Source organism: Cricetulus griseus, chromosome 4 (assembly GCF_003668045.3).
Source record: "Cricetulus griseus strain 17A/GY chromosome 4, alternate assembly CriGri-PICRH-1.0, whole genome shotgun sequence".
Lineage (NCBI taxonomy): Eukaryota > Metazoa > Chordata > Mammalia > Rodentia > Cricetidae > Cricetulus > Cricetulus griseus.
In genome coordinates this window covers 78,199,696-78,226,331 of record NC_048597.1, presented here as the reverse complement: position 1 = coordinate 78,226,331, position 26,636 = coordinate 78,199,696, and the positions used below count along the sequence as shown (strand labels likewise).

Sequence of the window (26,636 nt, the reverse complement as noted above, 5' to 3'; positions counted from 1 at the left end):
GCAGACTCTAGAATCAACTGGGAGATGGTCATCTGGGCCTGTCTCTGGAGAATTCTATCTCAGTTTCAGGCAGGAAGACCTGCTCACTGTTGGTGGAGCTATTCCCTAAGCAAGGTGATTCTAGACTGTAAAGATGGTGAAAGTGAGCTGAGCTCCAGCTTGTTCAGCCATCAACCTCTGCTTCTTCATTACAGATGCAATGACTTAAGCTCATGCCTATGACTTCTTACAATGAGAGATTATCACCTTGGACTGTAAGCTCAAATAAACCCTTTCCCCACTTAAATTGCTTAGAAGACAGTGTTTTATCACCACAGCAGAAAAGGAAGCTAAGACAACCTGTTGTCTATTCCTAGAGATGTTAAGAAAAATAAAGTAGGAGAAATTACTAAACCAAGGGGAATTTCCCATCAAGAATTTAGAATGTCTTAGTTTCAGTTAGTAGATGCTTTTCAAAAAATTCTACACTTGCCACCATTCATTATTTCATCATTAGATCAAAGACATAACAAGCCATAGCCAGGGCGTGTGCCGTTTATTAAAATTCACCCAGAGTGTGAGATGAAGACCAAACACTAAGTAACTAGACCTTCCCTCACAGCCAAGAATCAGAGACAAGCCAACGGCAGGATGCCAGGGCCTCCTTTCCTCTCACTTTAATTAACCACAAGTCCTATCTAAAATTCCTTTCCTCTGATGAAATTCTTAAACTGTGTCTTATTTAACTTTGTATACACCCATATCCAGTCACAATTTCTTCAATACATCCATTTTAAAAGCAAAAAAGCAAATTAAATTATTTACAGTGAATTATCAAAGTCCTTGCAATGATGTGAGTTTTCAGATGTGACACTGAACTCTGCAAGCAAGGCTGGGTGGTAACATAGACCATTGTACTAGGCAATGATGGTTTCCTATCAATGGTCTATAATGAAAACAGGAATTACAATCTCATGAACACAAACGGAGTCCATATAGGTGACTTCTAAGTACTTCTAAACTACTCAGCATAGGTAATTCTCAAAATTGCTTTACACATTAAAACACAGCCCTTACCTGTAAGAAAAATAAATGGTGCACATCACCAACGGACATGATTCATCTCTCAGATGTAATAATTTACCTTGCGTAATAATGAATGGGCAAGTCGAGACTGAAGAAGGAAAGATTCATGCTCTCAAAGATAAATAAGTTCTAGGGATGGCTCCTCATTTATAACTTCCCAAGGTAAGAACAGTGCAAGCCCGTCAGCTCTGATAAAGACCAAGCACTAAAAGGAAGAAAAATCATCCAGGGGGATGCGCGAACTCCCACTGCTGAGTTTGTCTGATGTTTAACTTTCTAATCTGTCTTCTAATTTATGGCTAAAGTGAAGGGTAAAGTTGGACTCTTTCCCCACATGTATGCAGGGCTAAGACCAGGACTTGTGGTCTCAGCCCAGGATGATGAGAGCTGTACAGACAGACAGGTCCCGCCATACTTCTTCCTCCCTTCCTTCTGCTCCTCATATTTGCCCAGTTTCTTCCTGATTTAGTCTGTGCAGGAATCTGCATCTTGCTGAACCGATGACTTGTGGGTTGGAATGGAGTGGGGAGTACCCTTAGTGACTCTGTGGCAGGAGGCTCCAATGGCACTTCTTCTCTTTCTACCATCCCTTTCTGGACTTATTCCCTCCACTAGCTCTAGGGGTAAGTAGTTCTCAGTACTCATTTCTCCTTTTCAGAATCTGTCTCCCTAGAAGAGCTTATCCACTCACAAACTTTTAGATACCACTTCCAACGATCTATGGTATAAACAGGGCTGTCTCTCAGTTGGTAGTGGAGGTATCTAACATGTAGGAAGCCCTGGGTTTCACCCATAAACCCAGCATAATGGTCCAGTGCCTGTAATTTGGACACTCAGGAGTTAGGAGGAGGATGTTCAGGAGTTCAAGATCATCTTCAGCCACACTATGAAGTCTCAAACATAGCCTCAAAGGCAAAACCCAAAACAACTAAATGCCACCTCTCCATGGCCAGTTCTCAGTTCCAATCTCCACCCCCATCTTGCCTGGAAGTTAAAGGCTTCTGTACATACAAACTTATAGTTGATCTTTATACCCAGACTGTGCAAGAGGAGTTCAGACTTGAAATGTTTCAAACAGTTCTGCTGCTGTCATTTTAGTACTCTTGCACCCAAGAGCTGAAGCGAACACCAAACATCCTGACTGTACCATCTGCCCTACCCATGTTCAAGACCTACAACTCCATTAGGAACTGCAGTTTTTGTGTGTCCTTTCTTATCCAGTTCTTCTGTGCTGCCTTAACTAGTCACAGTGCCCTCACTAGGACACATTAAAGAGCTTCCTTAGGGTTCTCAGTTTCTTTCCCCTTTCTGTTTGCTCTTCACATGTCAACCAGGTCTGCATAAATGGGGTCACACAATGTAACTTAAAACCCACCACGGTAGTTGGAGTCAATCCAAACCCGTTGCCATCAACTTGTGACCTGTCCCTGCTGATCTCCCTTTGGGACATCTACCCCAGAGTATGGCAGTCACCCAAGTTCCCTGCAGGCTCTTCCTACACCCTTAGCCAGCATGCCTAACTTTACCCTCTTGAGATCAAACTCATGCTTGCAAGACCAGTTCTCCACAGACAGACCTATCACCATGGCTGCCCATCCTATCTCTTCATGTTGCCAACTGACTCTTCTTTGAGCTTTGGCACAAGTGTTTTGTCTTCTCATCACAGAAGTTTTGTCAGTTTACCATTAGCAGACTTGGAGGAACTCAGCACAGAAACCAGTTGGACATCACACCAGAACTAACCAGAGTGGCTGACATAAAAGAGGCATCTGGCAAACATTTTTTTTTTCTGAAGAAAGAATACTTTCCCTTTACCTTGTAGAACTTAGAGACAAAGGAAAAGTACATTTAAAAAACCACCATGTGAAATATGTGGTGATGATCAGGAAAGGGCAAGAGGAGAGGAATAACTGCTGCATTCAGGCCATGCACGGAGCCAAAGGCTACAGAGGGTATGATTCCTTTTGTATTAGATGTCTAGAATAGACAAATCCACAGAGACAGAAAGAAAATAAGTGGTGGCCAGACCAGGGAAGAAAGAAGAATGGGAATGATGACAAATGGGTCTGGGCTTTCTTGGAGTGACAGAATGTTCTGATTGTGATGAGAGTTGCCCAGACCTGTAGACACACTAAAGACATTGGCTTGGATCGCTGGGCTAGAAGAATTTTATGGTAGGCAGTTCAATCTTAATGAGGCAGTTATTTTTTTTAAATACAGGGCTGAGGAGATGGTCCAGTGGTCAAAGTACTTGTTGTGTAAGGGTGAGGACCTGAGTTTGGAATTCTGGAATGCATGTAAAAGCTAGATGCATGTCTGTGATTCCAGAGCTCTTTCAGCAAGATGGGAGGTAGAGGCAGGAGAATCCCTAACAGCTCAAGGGCCAGTTAGCCTGGTATGCAAAAATAGTAAGAGTAAAAGAGACCTTGCCTCAAGCAAGGTAGAAGGAGAGAACTGACACCTGACACTGTCACTGTCGTATGACCCCTATACAGTCACTGTGACAAGTGCACACAGGTGTGCACACATATACATGCTCTAAGGAAATGAAACAAATAAAGATTTCATGAGTTGAGTTACAATGGGATGATACCCACATATCATAGCTGGGGATGTCTGGTCTTAGCCAGGGCCTTTGAATAGAAATATTGAACTTCATTACGTTTTCCCACATAAAAGAGAGAAGTTGCATCAACACGAGAGAACATCCTAGAGACACTAGAATCTTTCTCTTGATCTTTCCATGCACAGAACTTACTACTGAGCTGGCCTATGGAATGATGACCTTGACATCAAGGACTGTCACTGGGAAGCAGATACTGCAGCAATTACATCTAACTAGGCTTTGGTCAGCTCTGACTATAGCAAAGAATGAGCCCTCAGGACAAAAGGATCAGAGATTGTATGGATATGACACTTTGTAATTCACAAACCCCTTCCATCTGCCATGGTTTCCGATTATCACATGCAGAAACCAAAGCCCTACTAGGTTGGCAAGAGCCTCTTGGAATTTCAGAGAGACCTGACTGCATGTGGTACCATGAATGCAAAAGCCAAGATGAGCACAGGACCCTTTTGTTACCTCACCACCCTGATGATCAAGCTGAGATCAATTTTGCCAGGAGTAGTCACAAAATAATGATCAGAGAAGTGTCACTCACAGGTTGAAGTCCATCCTCAGTGCTTTCATTCACGTATTATTTGACTTTAAATCACTTAGCTCCTCTCTCCCACATGCTGTCATCCACAAAATTGGTGTGATAAGCCTGGGTCTGCTTTCTTTACTAGCCTGCCAGGAAGATTGAGAGCAGCCCCGCAGGAAGATAAGAATGTCTATGTCTCCACATTATTTGCATGGGCTGCATATAACTCAGCCTGGTTCCCAAGCGCTCATCCTCCCAAGGAGAGCCAGCTCTCTCCAACCCTCATCGTAGCCTGGGCCAACAGATGGCCAACTGTGTTCACATCAGGCTTTCACTAGACTGGTGGAATCTCATTCTATGTATACAACATAGCCATCAGAACACTCAAGAAGTGATGAAGCAGGACAGCCTGTTCTTATGGTTGCCCTTCCTGCTCTAATCTAGGGTACTACTGCCTCTTTCCTGCTCCTCAGCAACTTCCTTTCCTTCCCCTTCCCATCAGTGATGTGCCTCACTTCTAAGGACTCTCCCCAGTGGGCACCTGTCCTGTACGCAGGATGCCAACAGGAGTAGCTCCTCCAGCTAACTCAGGTGTGCCCCTTTCACATGCCTTGCTGCCTTTTTCTTTGCCATCCAAGGAAGCCTGGACCCAGAAGGGACCAATTCTCTGGGATGGGAGACACATTTTATAGTTCTTCTTGAGCTCTGAGCACAGCTGGAAGAACTCAGTGTGGGTACCCAAAATTTCTGTCCAAAGACCCTGGGATAAGACCAGATGAGAACAGATACCTCTTTGTATGGTGAAGCATCATCAAAGTGTAAGTACAGATCAAGTCTCAGACTTGACTCTCTTGGATATGCATAGAAACTGTAGCCAAAAGCTGTGGTGAGGGACCAACCTTGGTCTGTGTTCAGCTGGGACAGCATTACAAATCCTTCCCCACTTCTTCCTCTGGCCATTCCGCCTCAGCCAGGGTTGAAGCACACCTACCACTTAAGGAACTTGGCATTTCAAGGGTTCACTTTTCACTGACGATATAAGCACAGTTAGATATTTTATAAATAAGCGAAGGAAGGAATGAAGAGCCAGGGGCAGATAATATGGCACTGATATTCCAAATGAGATGCAGATGAAAATCATGAGCAGTATGAAGTGCACATGGACCCCACAATCACCATGCCTCCCTAATTACCCACCCATAGGAAGACTGGATTGGACTTCCTGGGGACATTGCATTTGGTATAGAAGGGAAAAGGAAAGGAAGGGGACAGATCTCCCTGTAGCCTGCATTACAGGTGCCATGAACCTAGGGTTGAAAATTCGTTAGGCAGAAATGACCTACAAAAAAAAATTTCCAAATGACTAGACTCTAGTGTGAATGTATGTATGGTGGCTTGGATGAAAATGCTCCCCATAGTTTTATATGTTTGAATGTTTGGTCCTCAGAACTGGAAAGAATTAGGAGGTGTGGCCTTGCTGGGGTAAGTATGGCCTCTTTGAAGATGTCACTGGGTGGGCTTTGAGGTTTTAAAAGGCCATACCAGGCCCACTTTCTCTCTCTGCCTGCTGCCTGTGGATTAGGATGGAAAGCTCTCAGCTACTGCTCCAGCACCATGCCTGTGCTGCCTGTTTGCTTCCTGCCTTGATAATCATGGACTAATCATCTAAAGAGGTAAGCAATACCCCAATTAAATGCTTTCTTTTATGAGTTGCCTTGGCCACAGTGTCTCTTTACAGCAACAGAACAACAACTAAGACACACTGTGCTATTTCCAGAGGTAAGCTTTGCAATAGCATCTCCACTACATCAAGTTCACGTTGCAGGCTGGACTGGGATTGCACACCTTCCATTACATTCTCTGCCATCTTCCCATCCCTAATCCCATGAGGGTGGCAGAATAACATGACCATCTGTATAAGATTTGTCACTATCTCCTCTTTATTGAGATTAGTTCATTGATTTGCCCAGTGTCACACAGCCAGTAAGTGTCAGGGCTAAGACTGAACCCTGAGTGCCCTGTGTCCTAGTCTGCCTTCCTTTCTTTACATCTTGAAAAGTATCCCATCAAAAGCCTAAGAGAAAGAGGGTTTGTTTGGGCTCACTGTTCAGGTTATAATCTAGCATGGTATAGAAGGCACAGTGGCAAGAGTTGGGGAAGCTGATCACATCACATCCACAGTCAAGAAACAGAGAGAGAAAATGAATGCTCAGTTCACTTCCCCCACTTTACACAGGCCAGGTGCTGTACCCAAGGAATGCGCTCTCCCTTTTAAGATACTTCTTCCCATATCAATTATCACAGTAAGAGAATCACCCAATGGCTTGCCCAGAGGCCCACCTCTAAGGAGTCTCCAGATTCTGTAAGGGTGATAGTGAACACTAGCCACTACACAGTACATCTCCCTAGATGGAACCATCTGCTACTATTTATTCACTCAAAAAATACTTGTTGGTGAAATGAATGCCCACTGTACTAAGTTGTTGAGTCTTTAAAGACAAAGGGAACCTTTTCTTTGCCTCAAGGGATTAGAGTTAGCATAAATAACTAATGATATGTAAGGAGTATATACAAGATAAGACAGCCATAAGGAAGCATTATTTCCTAGGACATACTATTATATGCATTTATAAAGGTCTCTTGCTTATGATTGTCGGCATGTCAAAACATAATGCAGACACAAATTTAAGAGCTCAAAGAGAGAAAGGTGTGATTCAACTAATACATTCCAGGCTTGGCAACTGTAGAATTTATTGCTCATTAAAACTGTATTTTAATTATCCTAGTTTTAATTAAAGTATTATGTGGAGTTGGTGAAATGCAATTATGTGCAACTGACTTAAGATGTATAATAGGCTAATATTTGTAAAGAAATGCATTATTGTCACTAGATCTGCTCCCGTAAAATGAAGTGGCATTTTATTTCAAATGAAAAATCACTACATAGAATATTAAACTCTTGTCATTAAAGTTAAACACTACATTGCCAACTCAAATGGAACCAAGCCACTGAAGAGCAACCCTCCCCATGCTGATCCGTTTGCACAGGGATGGCTCCCCGAATGTGACCGACCACATCAGCTGCTCACCAAAGGAGACCCAACACCCTCCATTATTCCCTATGCATTTGGGATGAGGCAGACCTCACATTTAAGAATGCATCCACTTCTAGGTAGAGCCCACAATCTGATCCACTGGTGTTTAAAGAAACCCTCTGTCACATTGCCTGGCAGTCTGTAAGAGAATAGGAATCTTCTGGGACCTGGCTACCTCTCACCACACAGCAGAGGTTCTAAAGCACAGACAGACCACTGGAGGCAGGCTGGGTGAGAGCAATACAGCCCACATCTCTCTGAGGACTTTGCTCCCCTGTCACACTCTGCACACCATCCCTTTGCCAGTTGATTTTTACTGGTACGCAGAGGGCCTCTGGGATTCCTCACCTTAAAGAAAAACCCCTGGTCTGGGTGGAGGGGTAGCTAAGTGGGCGAGAGCACATGCATGAGGCCTTGAGTTCTAACTCCCAGCAACTATGCAAAAACCCCGGTGTGACTGCACACAAGCCCAGTACTATAGAGGTTGGAGACAGGAGGATCTCCAGCCTAGAAAAAAAAAAAAAAGAAAAAATACATCCCCAGGTTCAGTGAGACCTTGTCTCAAAAGAATAAAGCAGAGGGTGACAGAGCAGGAACCCAGCATCCCACTCTGGCCTTGTGAGCACACGTGTATGTGTACACATGCTCCCATAAACATCATAGCACACATATATCACACTACAACAAAACAAAATTACCAAGTCCCTTGCCTGGTATACCCACTGTGGACAGTAGTTGCTCTCTGAGAATGTCACAGTAAGGAACCCCAAAGCCATCTCAACTTGCTATACCCACTGTATTTTTTTACATATATATTCTTAAATTATTCACTATTTCTAACGTATAGAAAATATTAAAGTGGAGACTGACATTTCTGATGGTGTATTTCCTTCAAGATTTAGTATTCACCCTCAAACTCAGTCCTAAGTCTTTGGGCAAAGTCATATCTTAAAGACCTCCCCTTTGCAGGCTGCTTGGCTACTGTAGGACTCTATGGTCTTGGTCTTCCATCCCTCTTCACCTTTGAAGGCTAGCTTGTCTGGCTGTAGCATCTATGTATGATGCTATTGCACCACGGAGTCAGTTGGATCCCTGGAGGCATTAGACATTGTCTCCTCCCTTACTTTGCTTCTAATAGTGGCTCTATTCAGAATATGGCTGCTTTTAAGGCCTATGCCTTGAAGTTCTACAGCTAAACCACAGTGTGCCTAGGCTTGAACTTGTATCTGTCCCTCTTGAGGTTTATTTGACTTCTTGTCTCTGGAGAGTATTCATTTTAGGAACTATTATAGCAGTGATCTCTCCCAACACCACCCCCACTCTCTCTGTTCCTTCTGGAATTTCCTAGGTGTCGATTGGGTACTCCACTCTCCATATCTTATATAATCTCCCTTACATAGTATCTATAGTTGTATCTCTTTGTTTAATCTGAGTGTTTGCCTCAGATCTACCAGAACAATCTCTCTCAGTTTAGCTGCTTAGACTCTGTTCTTTTTTTTTTTTCATTCCTTCAGTTGACTTTTAAAACAGATGAAAACATTTTGCACTGCAAGGAGTTTGAATCCTTTTTTTAAAAAAATTAGCAACTTGAAGACATGGCCAACATCATTCACCACTGGGAGAGATGAAAATGAAAAACTCAATGAAGGGAGGAAAAAAACACCAATAAGATATCACTAGACATCTATCAGGATGGACAAAGCAAAACATAAAGTGGGGACAACACTGTATGCCAGTAGGAAGCAGAGAAACTATGCATTTATTACTGGTGTCAATACAAAATGGAACAGCCACTCTGGAAAAGTGACTGATACCACTTTAAAAACAAAACCAAAACTGGAACATGCGACTAGCACCTGGGTATCTGTCCCAGCAAATGTAAGTCTCACGTTCACCAAAAAACTCATGCAAGAGTCTCCACAGACTGTACTCATAATGGCACCAACCAGGATATCTTTAACACAGCAATGATCGGACAAATGTTGGTGCCTCCACACAGCACTCATACACAACAATAGCAACCAATCATTCACATAGTGACAGTCCTGATGAAGCAGAGAATCTGCTGAATGACAAAAGTCAAGTCCAGAAGACTATGTGCATGAGATTCCATTCACACATCATGTACCCAGGAATGTACTGGATCTGTGCCAGTATCCTGGCTGGGATGACACACTTGTTTTATAAAAGATTAGCATTTTTGGAAACTGGTTGAAGAGCAATGTGGGTCGCCCTCTATTAGTTGTTACAACTGCTTGTGATCCGAAGTCATCACAAAGTACTCCAAGTTTGTAGAGATGAGAGGTAGGATGGCAGTGTTGTGGAGAAAGATCTGACGTTTTACAAGCACAAGATGCTAGAGTTTACAAAGCGAAGAATCTAGAGGTGTAAAAAGGTGGTGGCTGGCCAACAGTGTGAACATTCTTGATACCACTGAGCTGTAGTGAGAATAGCCATAACAGTTTGGGGAGATGGCTCTGTGTTTAAGAGCACTTTCCATATATGAATGAAGATCTGGGTTCAGGTTCTTAGCACCTATGGAAAAGTTGGGCAAGGCCATGGGAACAACTGTAACCCCAGTGCTGGTAATGTAGAGACAGGAGGATTGCTGAGGCCTTGCTAGCCATCAGCCTAGCTCCATGTTCAATGGGAGACCCTGGCTCAGGGGAATAAGGTGGAGACTGATAGAACAGGACACATGATATTCTCATCTGGCTGCTGCCCAGGTAGCCTCAAACATGTGCATATACATCAAACACACACACACACACACACACACACACACACACACACACACACACACACACACCATATACAGGTACATGAATAAATAAATGGTTAAAATACTATATTTCATGTTACACAGATTTTTTTTCTGAACTAGGAGGGCTCCTGTTTCAAGGACTTCCTACTGTATATAGAATACAATTATTACTTATTTCCAGATTTTGGTCTCCATGGGGGTCTCCTCTCTATCTTTGCCTGTTCCTTTCTCACAACTGACTTTAGCACAGCATAGACACTTCAGCAAACATATCAAGCTACTCCCTGCATGTGGCCTCTGCCTAGAACATATATCCTTTAGATCTGAGCATGGCTGGTGCTCCTCAGCTGCAGACATCGCCCTGAGAAGACAGCACAGCACACAGGGGTGACTCTGCAATCCCACAGTGCCAGCACTGCCTGGCTATTGGCCTCTGTCTGCCTTTATTCTCACCAGTAAATCCAGGATAATCGCAGTCCCCACTCACTGGCTGCTGTGAAGATTAAATGAGTCATTATAAATAAAACACTTAAAACACTGCCTGGCAACTCCAAAATTGCTAATTATTATTATTATTAAATGTCATATTGAGACTATCATAGAAATTAGGTTGAATGAATGAAGGCAGACACAAAGGACTTCATATTCAATGATCCCATTTATATGGAAGTCTAGAATAAGAAACAATCACTAATCTATGGTAATTAAATTAGTTGGGGAGAGGAGCTGGAGGAAAAAGCATGCGAGGCTCTCTCCACTGTGAGGGGGGAGATTACATCTGTGGGCACAGTTGCAAAAATTCACCCACTGATGTACTGGAAACCTGTGCATTTTATGGCATACAAATTATAACTAAAAGTGGCTGACATTTAGTTTGTATATGTGTGCATATGCAGATAGATGAGTGTCACAAATGTATGTGAAGACCAAAGGACGGACGGCCTTTGGTGATGATACTTAAAAGTTGTTCACATTGCTCTTTGAGACAGGGTTTCTCACTGGCCTGGAACTCTCCAAGTAGGCTAGGCTTGACAGCTAGTGAGCTCCAAGGACCTTCCTGTCTCTACCTACCCAGCACAAGGATGACAAGAACATGCCACCATGCCTCTTTTTAGTTTTCTAATGTGCATTCTGGGGCTTGAACCCAGGTTCTCATGCCTGCAAAGAAAGCACATTTTCAAGCGAGGGAACAGCCCCAAACACCAACACACAATTCAAAGGAGCCTTATCCTTAGATCCATACTCTGTTTGTCCCTCCTTGGTCACATCCTCTTAGCATCCATTCCTACATGTTCCCACACAGGAAAAAGGCCCCATCAATGGCAGCACTTTAGATGCCATTTCAAACACTTGCCTGCACTTTCCTAATATTTTTTTAACAAGAAACAATAGGGTAAAGGGGAGAAAAGTAACTTGGCCAAAACTGGAAGCTGGGCCAGAACCCCCATATTCTAGCCAGTTTTACTCATACTAAGGCTCACTTCACACATATAGATATGTACTATAAACACTCACAAAATGCCCATAAAATATAATATAAAAAATTTTAAAGCACATTATCTTGAAAGCTCGGTTAACTATAAAAATATTATTACAACCAGCTCTACTTCACGCAAGGATTGAGTTGTGGCTACCAACACAAGTGCTAATTTCAACAGATCTTTCTTGGAGCAGCAGAAATGAAATGGTAATAAGTTAATGGATGCTTGAGTATTTAAGCATGGACAATTATGAGCCAGGCTGTTTGTAAGTCACCTGGGATGTTGTTTATTGCCCATACTTCACAGTCCAGATCGTTACTGACGAGCCATCTATCTCAAAGCCGACTAAAGCTTTGAAATATTCAATCTATAAACTTCACATTTCCAGGAAAACATGTGCAAGAATGCTTGTATTCACACATTCCTGTCAGGTAGACGACAGGATGCAATCTGAGCACAAAAAAACCTGCAATTAAGCAAAAGAATGGCACTGTACACACCAAGTTTTTGCGTCCTAATCTGATAACTGCCGGCATGAATTACCTCCTGGGGGTAAGAGAAATGCTGCATGGCATCCACACTCACATTTCAAAGCTTGAGAAATAAAAGAAAAGAACAAAAATAGATCTAAGCCGGGATAACTTTCTGTTTTCAACTTAGACTACATTAATAAGACAAAGCTGCCTTCAACCCTGACATGTGAAGACAGCAAATTAACTGTTTGGATCCAGTAAATCAGAAGAATAAACATGCAATATTTTTATCTTCTCAGATACATAAAACCCATAATCATCTATTCAAATTTCTCAGTATAACTTACCCTCAGTGCTTTCAAAACATCATTTGCCTTTCCAAGATGTTTTTCTGTGTCAACAGTCATTTTCTGTGCAGTGTGTTGCTTTTCCTTCATTTCCCTTCTGGTGGGGAAGTGCAGATGCCACCTGACATATCTTGACAACTACCCATCCATTCAGCCCTCCAAGATTGTACCTCTGCCTTATATACAAGGCCATACAGTTATGGAAAGAAATATGCTCCTGGTGGACATCACTCAGATGTGATTAGGAAACACCCCAAATAGACAGGACCTACAGGCAGGAAGAATTAACACAGATAAACTAACTGGGCTGCTAATCTAATGTCTCCTCTACTACCACAGTTCTGACCAAAACCATCAGTCTGAAGAGGATGCTGTAAAGAGCCCCACACTCAAAAGTGGACCACTGAAAGATGGTAACAATGAACCCTATTGGCTACCTCCATCTCCTGTGTAACAGGAGAGATGGGTAGCTAAGCTGGGGGAAATGAGACCATAGTTCCCTGGAAGGCACAGGTCATAGATTCTGGAATGGGAATCTCATGGTTAAAGCCACAGGACAAGGTAAAGAAAGGAACTTCCAGCATTAGGGCACACAGCAGCCACAGGCTCTAGGAGCTAAGGCTTGGATGTCCTTGGAAGGCCATTAAGCCACTGGTTTTCCCCGTGCTCCATAGGCCTTAGGTACAGGTCTTGGTTACTGCAGAATGCTTTCCTCTGCCATTCTGTGTTTATCAAAATAAAATTTCTCTATGCAAAACATTTAAAAACCAAAGTCAACCTGTGTGGCAGGCAAGAGCATTGGCAAATACACTGCAACTCTCTGGGTCTTGGCCTAATGCTCCATGTGTTTCATAGGTTTGCAAATAGGCAAGGAGATTAATAGGCCAAGTTCAACAAAGACCTCTCTACTGACCTTGAATCTGATATATGTAACTATCTAGTCACTGGCTGCACTTGTCCAAACATAACTTGCCCAAAAAAGAATTGAAGACATCACTACCATCTCAGAACACACACACACACACACACACACACACACACACACACACACACACACACACAGAGAGAGAGAGAGAGAGAGAGAGAGAGAGAGAGAGAGAGAGAGAGCAGCACACATACAAAAGCACACATGCTAACCTGCTTCTCCTAAAATTTTCTGTCCACTTCGGGCCAGCTGATCAGGCCCCAGATACTAAGCTCTGCCCATGCCTCTCTCCATTTCTTATATATCTCACATCCAATCCAAAAGGAAATCCTCAAAATTCTAATTTTGAACTTTATTTATATTTGACACTTCTTACCACCTCTACCCAAACCCACACAAGCCTGTGTTATTTCAGACTGAAAGCTGGGCTTCTAAATAAATGAGGAAAAACACCTGAAGCCATGAGAAATGATCAAAAGCATGAGGCAAGTTCATCAGCTAAAGCAAACAGGAGAAGAAGCTTGACAGGGAGGCAAACATGGGCTCTGGAGTCAGAAGCCAGGCTTCAGTCCTACTCCTGCAGCCTGCCAGCTGTGTGCCCTGGGGTTAGTTAGTACCTCTAAACTTCAGTTCTGATAGCTGTAAGTGGAGCTAATTATAAGTGCCCCAGAAGGCAATTCTGAGGATTACAGAAGATATGCTTCAAGTAGGTACTCAATAAATAATAGCTGCTAGGATTATTAATAGGCTATTTAATTTTTCAAGTTTAGAAACATCAGAGCTTCTGTTTCTTTTTAAAAGAAAAAAAAATTCACTTGATTGTAAGTCCAAAGGTCAACTTTTAAAGGTTAGAAGATAAAGTTATAAAGAGAGGGGGAGGCTAGGATCCTCCTCAACAGAAAAGGTCCCTAGGAAGGGACCTCACATACAGAGGCTGGAGGCAGGCGTGGGTGCTTGACCTGTGCTTGGTGTGTGATGCACTTGGGTTGATTATTCTAGATCTCAGAAGCAGCGTTGGTGGTATGGAGAAGGTCTGCTGCCCTCCGAGATCTGTGTGCAGTCACCTGGGTCTGAAGTAGAAGTTTCTTAGAAGCAATATATCTTGGAACAGTGTATAAACTGTTGGAGAACAGCCCACATGCACTGATTTATGACATCCCACACAGCAGGCACTTAGGAAATGTGGGGCGATGATGAGGTGGAAAATACAAAACTAAAGGACCTTGTAGAAGTGTAAATATTCATAATCAGCCTCATCTCCCCTCTTTAAGACAAGGTATGCACCAACTGCCAAGGCTGGAGGTATATCAATAGTTTTATGCATGCAAGCAGACCATTTATTTGATGGGACACTGTGTTCAAACTCTAATCGCACTGTCATTTTGTTAGCTCGTTAGGAATTCAATAGTCTTTAGCATGAATCTGCAAGTTGAAGAAAAAAAGCTCATGAAATTAAGAGTTATCACATAAGAATTAAGAGTTATTTCGATGGTCACCCTTTCATACTCTGAATGAAGGTAGCACAGCTGGTTCACACAGTTGACACGTGAACCAAGATGCATATACCAAGTGCATTAACATGATCCCAGCACCGCAAATTCCTAGCCCTTCATATGACAAGTCCCATGTCTGAGAAGAAGCCTGATGCAGCCTACCTTCCAAATCCCAGTGCTCTCACTACACCAGGATTTACCCTAACTCCACCCACCTTCCCATGCTCCACACTGGACCCTCCCAGAACATTTATGCCTGACTGCATTTCAGCAGCCTTCTGCTCCACAAAACAGTCTCCCACAGCAATGAGATATCGATCCTTCCTTTTTGTTTCACCCAATCCTAAGAGGCCTCTGTTATGATTGGAATCAATACAAAGGTGAATATCCAAGGAACTTCAAATACAGAAAAAGGCATAGCAGACATGCCATTTAAAGTAATGGGTATTTTTAACAAGAATTCTGAAATATGGATGTTACATGTATTTCTATTTTTCTCCTGTTTCTGGCTACCAAAATAGAAACATTTGGTAAGCAGGCCCATGCAGGGTTCAGAGTCCAGGTGGGATAGTGGGTCCATTGGGCTTAGAGAGGCAGGTCCACGATGCTCTGCTCAGTGGGGAAGTGGGTGTGTAGCTCATAGTTAACTTTATATTTCATCTGAAACCAACTCAGCAAATGTCTCAGACACATCCTTTCCAAAAACTGAACCAAGAACTTTTTCCCTCATGCATTTTTCTATCTGTGAGCAACCACTTGGCAGCATAAATATTTGACTTTTACCCCCAAGCACATAGCATCCCATGATTCTTTTGGAAATTTTTATCCTTCAAGTTTTTGTCTTTGCAATATCATCTTTAATGTGATTGTAAGCTGATCACTTAAGTAATACATATAAAGGACCAGGGAGACAACTAGTGAATAAAGTGATTGCCTCACAAACGTGAGGGCCTGAGTTCAGACCCCCAGGACCAAAGTGAAGCTGAGTACAGAGCATGTGCCTATAATTCCAGTACTTCCTCCTGAGATGGGGGATGAAGACAGCTCATGGGCTAGCCTGGTATACGCGGTGGCAAACAAGACTGTGTCTCAAACAAGATGGAAGGAGAGGACCACCCCTGCCCTGCAAGGTTATCCTTTGATCTCCACATATACCCCCTCAGATAAAAAGAAATACATATCTAAATGTTCTTTTTAATCACTTAAAGCTCCAAATGGACAAAACATGTCTTCAACATATATCTTCAGTGTGGGGCATGCAGGAAGACCTTGGGATAGGGCTTAACTGCTCACAGTATGATTAGCAATAGATGGGCGAGCCACTAATTGGACAAAAGGAAATAAAACTGCCTTGGAAGAATGAAAAGATAAAGAGAAATAAGCAGTAATTAGCACTTTATCGTCACAAAAGGAGCATCAAGCATGAGGCTCAAGGGGACGTGGGGGAACCCCAGGGCTGTTTTAAGCAAACGCCAGGCTTACACACAATTCAGGGGTGACAGCAGTGAAGTGTTTTCAAAACCAGAGAGAATGGGCTTTAGGATGGAGAGGAAACCTTAGGTTCAGGGCATACAACATATGGAAAGTAACAACACAAGGCCACTCGCTTAAGCTGCTTAAAAATAGACAAGCTGGCGGTAAAACAGCTGTTCATTAAGGACTGAGGAAGCTTCCACACTAAATGAGACTTTCCATTTGCTGGTCACTTAGTCATAATTTCACTTATGAAGCGCATGGTACAGTGACGTGTAATGAATTGCGTCCATGTTCAGAAAAACTTACATTCTGCTGCTTGGAATAATCTTGTGTCCTTCTCTAAACCACGTCACTTGCGGTCTGGGGCAGCTGATGATGGGCACTAAGTTTAGAAGCGCTGCATGTCCTTGAGAAACTGTTTTCCTCTGGTCTGTATCCATGAAATTCCCCATATCTGCAGAGAAAAATTGGACGTTTAAGTTCCAGAGCAAGCTATTTTTTGTGGGGGAGTAGGGGTCAGAGAGGGAAATAACTGTATTTTACAGTGAAGTTGGTGCCGCTACCACACTTAACAAGGTGACAAGCGAGACTGAATGGCAATGCAGACAAGTGCCGATGCAGCAATGGGAGAAGCACGGGCAGAGTAGTGTGCCTCTAAAACAGCCACTGGGACCCTCATCAGCAAGGCCACGGGCCTTTGTTGCAATGCAGTAATGGGATGGTGGCTCACAGTTGATAGTAAAACTAAAAGAAACTGCTGGAAGGCATCCCAGACACCAGGAAGCAGTTTTTACAGTGTTGCAATGTTTCTGGCCACCTTCCTCCACCTGGGTTTCCTGGTCTACCTCTTCATCTCTAGGGTGACAGTCTCCCTCACATTGGTTCTTTGGGAACCATTGGAGAGTTCACAGAGAATTCTTTTATGTACCCCCACACTGATGATATGGTTTGAAGCAAGTCAGTCTTTGTTCTATTGATTAAAACAACCAAAAAATGAGGTCACAGCCATTAAACTATAGATACGAAATGCTTTTTAAGTTATTATTTTGAATTTTTAAAATAATTTCTATATTGTGATCAGATACAGTCAATGTACATAAACAGAGATATTGCCACACCATATTTGTGTGTGTGTGTGTGTGTGTGTGTGTGTGTGTGTGTGTGTGTGTGTGTGTGTGTGTATAAATATGGAGGCCAGAGGATGATCAAGTCTCTATCTTGATCAAACTCTGATCTGGTTTTTGGGACATTGTCTCTCACTGAACCTGGAGGTTGAAAACTGGCTAGCTGGACTGGCCAGCAAGCCTCAGGGATGCTGCTGTATCTGTCTCCCGAGAGCTCTGGCTGGTTCTGGCATTGTATGTGCATGCTGGGATCCAAACTCAGTTCCTTACTGTTATGTAGCAATCACTTTACTCACTGAGCCATCCTCCTAGCCACCATATATTCTTTGTTTTTGAGGCAGTGTCTCACTATGTAACCCTGCCTAGCCTGGGAATCACTACATAGACCAGGCTGCCCTTGAACTCACAGAGATCTGCCTCCTGAGTGCTGGGATTAAAGGTGTGCACCAACCATGCCTGGCCACCATATGTTATTAAATATATCTCATTTAAAGTTTTTTCATGAAAGAAATGCTTACCATTAAAAGCCATTTCATATGTGCCAGGACATGCTATGAAGGCACAGAAGGAAGAGCTATGCAACACTGTAGGAAAATGCCCTTGTGTATTTGAATGTGAAGGAAGTGCACACAAACTGAAAGAGTAAAAAACAAAGGGTGGGAACAAGGGTATGGACGATTATGCAAACTCCAAACTTCATAAATAAAATTTAGTGCTTTATAATCAATTCCAGGCTCTTAACTTACTCTGCTATGGTTTGGGTATTGATCCATACTCTATTTATTATGTTTTAAATTTTTCTATTGAATAAAAAGTTCTCAATTATTCTATAGACAGATTTGGTGGTGATTTCATCTTCACAAACCAGCAAGATTGATGTCTTCCTAGTGGCTTAAACAATAGCCAAACATGTATAATATGGGACCTCCCTGGGTCATCATGATTATGAATAGGAAAGTGAGATAGGTACTTGTTATTTTATATGCTAACATAAAGCTTCGGATCATAACTGGGAACAAAATTAGAAACAGCAATCTTGAAACAAACAAAACAGAAGAGAAACACTATAGTGTGGCCTCTAGCCTGGGGCATCCCATAATGTAAAATTTCAGAATGTTCTTTTGCTTACTTTTAAACAAGATGATGTTTTGGTATTGTTCTCAAGCTACACTGAATCAGACAGTCCACTAGACAGATCCTAGTCTTTGAAGACTTCCTATCATAAGGAAGGGGCATGTGCATAGGCCAGGTCTCCTGCCCCTAAAGACTTTGTGACAGTCAGGGTCCCTGTATTTTGATGGTGCCTTCTTTTAAAAGTTTCATTCTCCAAAATGGATCTGCTTAATAGACTAGATGGCTACATCAATAATAGCTGGGACTTGACTAACTACATCTACTGAGCAGAAAAATGGCCCCTTAGCAGATCATGGGGAAAAAGCAGTGAAATCTGACCTTAACTGGGTTCAACATTTTTTTCTAAAAATATCTGTAATCCCAATACCAACAAGCCAAGGGCAGTTGGCTTATACAGACCATCTTTCTTGACTCTTTCTCGATTTCTTTGCCTCCCACAGGTTTGGGAAATCCTAATCTTTTCAGCTGGAAAAAAGCAATATCTCAACTGGGCATCAATGTTTGCTTTTAGATTTTTAAAATTATATTTTCTATATGTCTATGTGAGTGTTTATGCTTATGTTTAGATGAGCATGCTCTTGCCATAGGATGTATGTGAAGGTCAGAGGACAACTTAAAAGAGTTCATTCTCTCCTTTCTGTCACCATGTGTGTCCTGGGGAAGGAACTCAAGAGCTCATCAGGCTTCATGGCAAGTACATTACCCACTGAGATATTTAGCTAGCCCGATGCCAACTTTGACAACAATTCTATTTTATTTATTCATTCTTTCATTTATGGTCAGTGTCTCATCTTGTTCCACCTGGCACTGAACTCACTCTGTATCCAAGGGTCATCTTGGATTTCTTATCCTCCTGTCCCTACCTCACACTTTGGTGCTATGGTTGGAACATAGGACATTATCCAAGATAGGTGAACATTCTACCAACTGAATTACATCACCAGTTAATATCATGCTATTTTAGAGGAACCAAGGACAAGTATCAATTGCCAAAACAGATAGGTCCTCCCCACAGCTGCTGCAACTCTATCCATTGCTTAAGGCCATTGCATAAGCAATGGTCAGTGGTCAAGCCTAGAAGAGCAAGGGCATCGAGAGCACTGCATACGTACATGCCACTTGAACTTCTGATTTTCTCTGCAAGAGAGCTCCCATCCTGTTCCGAACCACACAGCGGTAAAACCCAGCATCCAACTTCTGTAAAGAGGGGATGATATACCTGCAAAATGCCAAAAAGAAGCATCAGTGGTCAAGCCTAGAAGAGCACATCCCTTCCATGTGATGCTCAAGTGACGCATTTCTCTGGTACTCAAGAGGTACCCAACCCCTCCCCAATGGAGACCACTGGGAGTTCACTTCTCCAACATCCAGTGAGGCTACAACCTGCTACATGGAGTCAGGACTTCATTTTGTCTCCTGTGTCAGCATATTGTCACACATGTATTAGGTATTATCATGCTGTTGACTTGTGAATAAGTAATGTCCCCATAGGCTCACTTGTCTGAACACTCGGTCTCCAGTTGGTCATGCTGGCTTGAAAGGTTTAGTAACCTTTAGAGGATACAGATTCATTGGAGAAAGTGGGTCATTGGGGAGATTTTAGAGCAGGCCCCAATTCCTGTTTAATCTGCTTTGGGACTGCCAAGGCAATGTGACCAGCTGCCTTAAACTCCTGGTGCCATGCCTTCTCTGCCATATTGGACTGTATCCCCCTGAACTGTGAGCCACAACAGAACATTCCCTCACTTAGGCTGCTTCCTGTCAGGTATATGAGAAATGTTAATAATCAGTGGTCACTGCAATTAAAGCAGGGTTTTCAATTTAAGAAAATCATTTATTCCCATGCTGCCAAATCTCAGAATTTCCAAAAATAATTTCTGGAACTGCAGACTCCTTCAAACAAAGTCCATGTCACTCTGTATGGAAGACCACTGCCACCTTCAGGATGAGCTGTGGCTGTCCATAGGCAAAGTGGGCCTGGGCCCATGCCAGACCTGGCTTCACCCCAGTGTGGATGTCTCCCCATATAATACATGCTCCTCAAGTTTTTCCTTTTCCATATGCCTGATACTGACAATAACTTTGTTTTTTCAGATGACAGAAAAAAATCTCAGATGTAATAATTTACCTTGTATAATAATGAGTGATTCTAGTTTCCATTTCTAGGGCTATAACAATGCCTTACACCCCACACGTCTCTAAAAGCCTCATCAGCACTTCAAAGGACAGTGAGAATGAGATACTGTTTCTGTAACAGTCCTACTTTAAGTATAGAATTAGTTTTATAAGTTGGGATGTTGAAGCAAGCAGGCATATAGTAAATGATCACCTGATAGAATTCAACAGCTTCTGAACCGAGACCTGAGATGGTACTTAACTGGATTGTAGACCAAGAACAAGCTTTGTGCAAACTGTCTGTCTGATAAGGGGTTAATATTCAAAATATGTATGAAGCGCCCTAAAACAAAGCAGGCAGAGATACTCATCTGAAGAAAGGCAAATGGCCAAGGGGTTTGTGAGAAGGTACTCAGTGCATGCACCATCAGGAAAATGCAAACTACAACCATGCTAAGACAGCACCTCCCAGGTTCTAAGAACCTAAGAACCATGCTAAGGATGGAAAGAAGGAAACATCTTTGTCCAGTGCCATTGGGCATGTAAAGTGAGATAATACTACATAGCGAGTATTCTTTGAAAAGTTAAAAATGAAACTACTATAGACCCAACCTTGCTTCTCTGAAAGGGAACTGAAATCAAGAACATGAAGACACCAGAACCCAATGTTCACTAAAGCTCCATAACCCCCATGCTCTGGAAAGAACCCAAGAATTTGAACAGATGGAACATTTTATATGTACAGAAGAGAATACTATATAGACTTACATTAAGAAAGCCAGGTTTCCCCCCCCCAAGAACTCAGATGAACCTGGCAGACATTATGCTCATTCAAACAAGTCAGTCAAAGCAGGAGAAACATAGCATGCAATGGTGACAATAGAGAAGGGCAAGTGGGGGATGAGGCAGCACCAAAGGAAACCAATTTTTAGTTAGATAAAATGAAAAATTCATAGCAATGTGCTGTGAGGCATAGAGGACACAGCTAGCAAAAAATGGTATTGTGTAGTTAAGGTTGACCAAGAGACTATTTAGGTGCTCTTTTAAAATGTTGTAAATTCTGTTTATTATCAATGTGGGTGCGCATGATATGTTGGGGATATGCAACCCACAGTGCACAAGTGTAGGTCAAAGGACAACACTGTGGAATTGCATTCCCTCCTTTTACCTTTACATGGGCTTCAGCAATGAAATTCAGATCGAAAAGCTTGTGTGGCAAGAACCTTTACTTTTTGAGCCATCTTGCCAGCCCTACATGTTCTTATTATATAAAAACAGTGTTGAAAAGACAGGATGGGGGCAAACGTTTGCGAATGACCAAAGGGAAGTTGTGACAATGGTGTTAGGGTATGTGCTTAGCTCTAAACTCACTGGCTTGTGTGCACTGTATATAGACAGTGCATTCTATGCCTACTATATCATATTAAAATAAGACACATTGGTTGAGGAGATGGCTTAGCATTGCAAGCAGGGGGACTGGAGTTCACATTCCCAGAGTCACTGATAAGGCTGTACATGGTTGCACGCATCTATAACACCAGTGCTGGACATGCTGCTTAAGCTTGACAACTTGAGTTCACATTCCCAGAGTCATCAACAGGGCTGTGCATGGTTGCACATAACTATAACACCAGTGCTAGACATGCTGTGCAAGCTTGAGGACTTGAGCTCACATTCCCAGAGCCATCAAGAAGGCTGTGTATGGTTGCACAGCTATAACACCAGTGTTGAGCATACTGTGTGAGCATTAGAACCTGAGTTCACATCCCCAGAACCAATAGTCCCAGTGTTGGGAGAGGGCAGAGACAGGAGGTTTGCTATGGCTTTCTGGCACAGACTTAGATCCACAGTCAGTGACAGACCCTGTCTTAAGGCAATAAGGAGTGGAAGAGTGTGATGGAGCAGGACATCATACCCTGGCCTCTGAGTGCACTCACACTTGTACATATGCATACATAAGACTAAACAAAATAAAATAAAAGGATATATTGGTTGGAGGTATAGCTCAGTGGTATAGAGTGTTCACTTAACATGTCCAAGGCCTTGACCAAAAGGATTAAGTGAATAAGGCATTACAATATTTTCATTGTATGGACAAAAACAACAAAATTATCATCCTGAATGAAGGAAAAAAGGAGTAAGACTTGAGGCCTGGATCCCTTTCACACTGGGAAGGAGGTGGGTCATGAAAGGTTGATTGTACACAAACTCTCTAATATCTGAAAAGCACAGCAGTGTTTTAACAAAAGTGATGTTCTGGTTGTGGCTGTCTAATCTTTTGAAGACATGTCTTTTTATAAAGTACAATCAGAAAAACTTGAAACAACTCAGGCAAAAGACAAAGTGTTGGTGTGTTCTATTTGCTCCGTACCAAGTAGACCTGGAAGCATTGATATTCAACTAATCGCTCATCTGTTTTTATTCGAGTATGTCTAATTAGTCACCCTGGAAAAGAGAACCCAGAGGGATAATTTTAAGTGAATAAAACACTTGGACAATACAGGCAATTCAGCAGTAAGCAAATATTAATCAAAGTGAGTCTCCCTCTGATAACCTTGTGGTGGTCCTATGGCAGGACTCATAAAATCTTTTATGATAAAAAAAAAACATTGCTGAGCATTAATCTTAAAAATTCTGTTCTATTATGAGGAACAGTTCATCCCAAACAAAATTAATTAGTGAAGACAATCAGAACATACCAAACCGAGCACAAAGAGTCAATGTCGTATATTTAAATTACAAATCAGACTGGAAGGCTTCGGGCTTTGATTGTTGTGTACTGTAATTACAGGAATGAGGGGTGCTGAGATCAGGTTAAAGCAAAATCAACAGAAGTTTGTAGAGGAGCATGAGGACAGGTCATTGGAGCACAGCTCTGGAGAATTACAAGGACAATTTGATCACAGCCACATAACCATGTTTACATAACTGTTACCCATTCTGCTCTTTTTTCTCTTTTTAAGTATCTTGCATAGATGTAAAATTCTTATGAATTTCTACAATAATCTTATATGCTAATGTACAAAAATAGCATGGCTTTCAAACAACAGGAAGAAGCAGATAAGAAAGTGAGTATTAGGCATATGCCGCTGTGTGCCGTCTCCGAGGATAATGTCGCACCAGGGGAAAATCTACAAAGAATGTTGTGAAGTCCTCCACCTCTTACCGGAATTCCTGCACAGATTATGTTCACCTAACAGATGGGAGTGTTTGTTGTAAGCCAATTGTTTATAAACACACATTTTTAAGCAGAGAAAGTTTCCTGGCTCATTGTAAGAGAAGGTATGATAAAAATCGTGGTGCCATATGCTAGCAGCTCAAGCACAGACAGTGCTTCCTCCTGCTCCAGTCAACACTGAGCCAAGGTTCATGTGAACATACCACACCAAGACAGGGTTCTGCTAGACCAACACAGTGCTCCAGGAAAACAGAAGAGCAGATCCCATCAATGGCAGGGATGGTAGGGCCATGTCTGCTGGAGATAGCATCTCAGCCATGAATGCAACTCTGAACGTGCATCAGGACCACTCAAGGCTTTCTATAGAAAGCTTCTCAGATCCATTCACACCAGCAGGCCAGGATAGGAAACTGACACTGAGTCTGCCCAGGATCTGAACCCCCTCCAATATTTTGGACACTACTCTAGGAGTACACCTCAAAAAACAGAAGATTACACTGGCTATTCTTAGGCTCACACCAGGGCACAGAGACACCATACCGCTAAGTCAGCATGGCTGCTGGGGCCTGGTGTTGCATAAGAACTGGCCTGAGAACCAAGAGGGGAGGTGAGAAACATGGCAGTGGTTGAACATAATGGTGACTGGACATGACAGCTGTAGTAAGACAGTACGAATAGGACATGAAGATGCCGAAATGTGGTGATGAGATACAGTGGTGACAGGAAGTGATGGGGGACAGCAACGGTAGGGTATTGAAAAGGTAGAGACACATTGGTGGAAATGATGGTGTTGGAGACATTGTAGAGTTAGTGACACAGCAGTGCTGAAGACACAATGGTAGGTAGCAGTGGGACATGCATGGCTGGGGTGGGCCATGCAGTGGTGAAAAGGAAACAGTGGCACCAGGACAAGTGGGGCAAAAGGTATTTGACAGTAGCTGGGGCAGCAGCTCAGATCATGGTGTTTAGTGTCAGGCCCTCAGCAAACTGGTTTCTGGGATGGCTGTGGTACTTGGAGGGGGAGGGGGAAGCATTATCGCATACTACTTTGTCTAACCTCCCCTGTTCTCACAATTCAAAAGTCATTTCACTATCTGTGCAAAAGCTCGACTCATGAATGACTGTAACAACAGTTTGTTTCTGAAGTTTAATTCAGTTCAAAATTTACTCCAAATGCATCGGGCGTTGGTGGTGCACGCTTTTAATCCCAGCACTCGGGAGGCAGAGGCAGGCGGATCTCTGTGAGTTCGAGGCCAGCCTGGTCTCCAGAGTGAGTGCCAGGATAGGCTCCAAAGCTACACAGAGAAACCCTGTCTCGAAAACCAAAAATAAATAAATAAATAAATAAATAAATAAATAAATAAATGAAAATCTACTCGGAATGCAATCAAAATAACTGGGGGGAAGATTAAAACAAGACCAAAGCAACAATGACCATGGCTTCCTGCTGAGTTGCCTATGACCATTCATTAATAAAGAGTAAAAAACAAACAAAAAAACCTGAGACAAATTGGGCTGATAATATGGAATTTTTCTGGAAAAGAACTATTCAATTTCTAGAAATGTATGATAGAATATAACTTACTTTTAGAAGTTACTGCTTGGTAGCCATTCCCAACACGAAGATACTAGAACTGAAAATACTCATCAAGGCAGCAAAACTACACAGAAGAAGGTCCAATCTATGTGTTTTGGGTGGGGGTGTAGTTCAGGTCATGGAAGGCCTAGCAGGCACAAAGTCGTGTGTTTAATCCCTAGCACTGCATTAACTAGGTAGGGTGCCACATACCTATAGTCCCTATGCATTATAAGCAGAAAGATCAGAAGTTCATGTTATCCTTGGCTGCATAGAGGATCCTAGTTAGCCTAGTTAACTCTGTCAACCAACCAACCAGTCTACCAATCAATAAAGTACTACTGCTAATAAGATGGCGATGTTGAAAATTTGGGGCTGGGAATGTAGCTTTTAATGACTTAGTGTTTGACCAGCAACAATGATTCCCTAGTACACTTAAAAAATAAAAGAATAAGAAGCCGGGCGTTGGTTGCGCACACCTTTAATCCCAGCACTCGGGAGGCAGAGGCAGGTGGATCTCTGTGAGTTTGAGATCAGCCTGGTCTACAAGAGCTAGTTCCAGGACAGCCTCCAAAAGCCACAGAGAAACCCTGTCTCGAAAAACCAAAAAATAAATAAATAAATAAATAAAAATAAAAGAATAAGAAAATAAACTAAGTGGGGATGGGGGAATCCATAAGTGGTAGGAGGCTTCCCTAGTATCCATAGGCACAGATTCAATCCACAGCACCACACAAAAAATCCACTAGCTATAAGTATAATTTTATACAAGTATGATACCTATTTTGCATGAATAAGTAACCAGATTTCATAAGCTTTTTCATAAATGTCTTGGACAAAAGCTCATTCTTATTTTTACAGTTAAAAGGGGGGGTTAGGGAAATACACACTAAAAGCCATGTGCAAGTTCACAAAATCACCCCATCTTGGGAAGGTTAGATGATAATTACGTTTTCAATTTTATTTTTTTATAAATCTCCTGTATTAAATTTTAAAAAACAATAATCCAAAGTGGAATGAGTCTCTCACTGACTGTTTCCTCAAGCAAAATAATGATGAAAAAATCCACACTGGAATTTGATAAGAAAATAGATATACAATTTTGAAGGTGTGCCTGACTGACAGGTCATACATGTTGGGGCACGTCGAAGGTTATGTCCTTAGAAGAGTTAAACCATTAGTACGAAGTTAAAGTGTACAGTGCAGGAAAGAGGGAGTTATCCATTGAGAGCCCTGCATTTGCAAAA

The 26,636-nt window shown here is 42.3% G+C and overlaps 1 protein-coding gene across 1 annotated transcript in view; it reads right to left on the bottom strand.

The window, feature by feature from the left end:
* The window catches only part of Sdk1 (sidekick cell adhesion molecule 1), a 954,927-nt gene that overhangs the window by 560,082 nt on the left and 368,209 nt on the right, over positions 1-26,636 (bottom strand). The window contains exons 3-4 of the mRNA XM_035444149.1: positions 19,633-19,739; positions 16,569-16,716 (exon numbers count right to left, since the gene is read on the bottom strand). Coding sequence (XP_035300040.1) covers positions 16,569-16,716; positions 19,633-19,739 — 255 coding nt within the window. The remainder of the gene's footprint in view (positions 1-16,568; positions 16,717-19,632; positions 19,740-26,636) is intronic.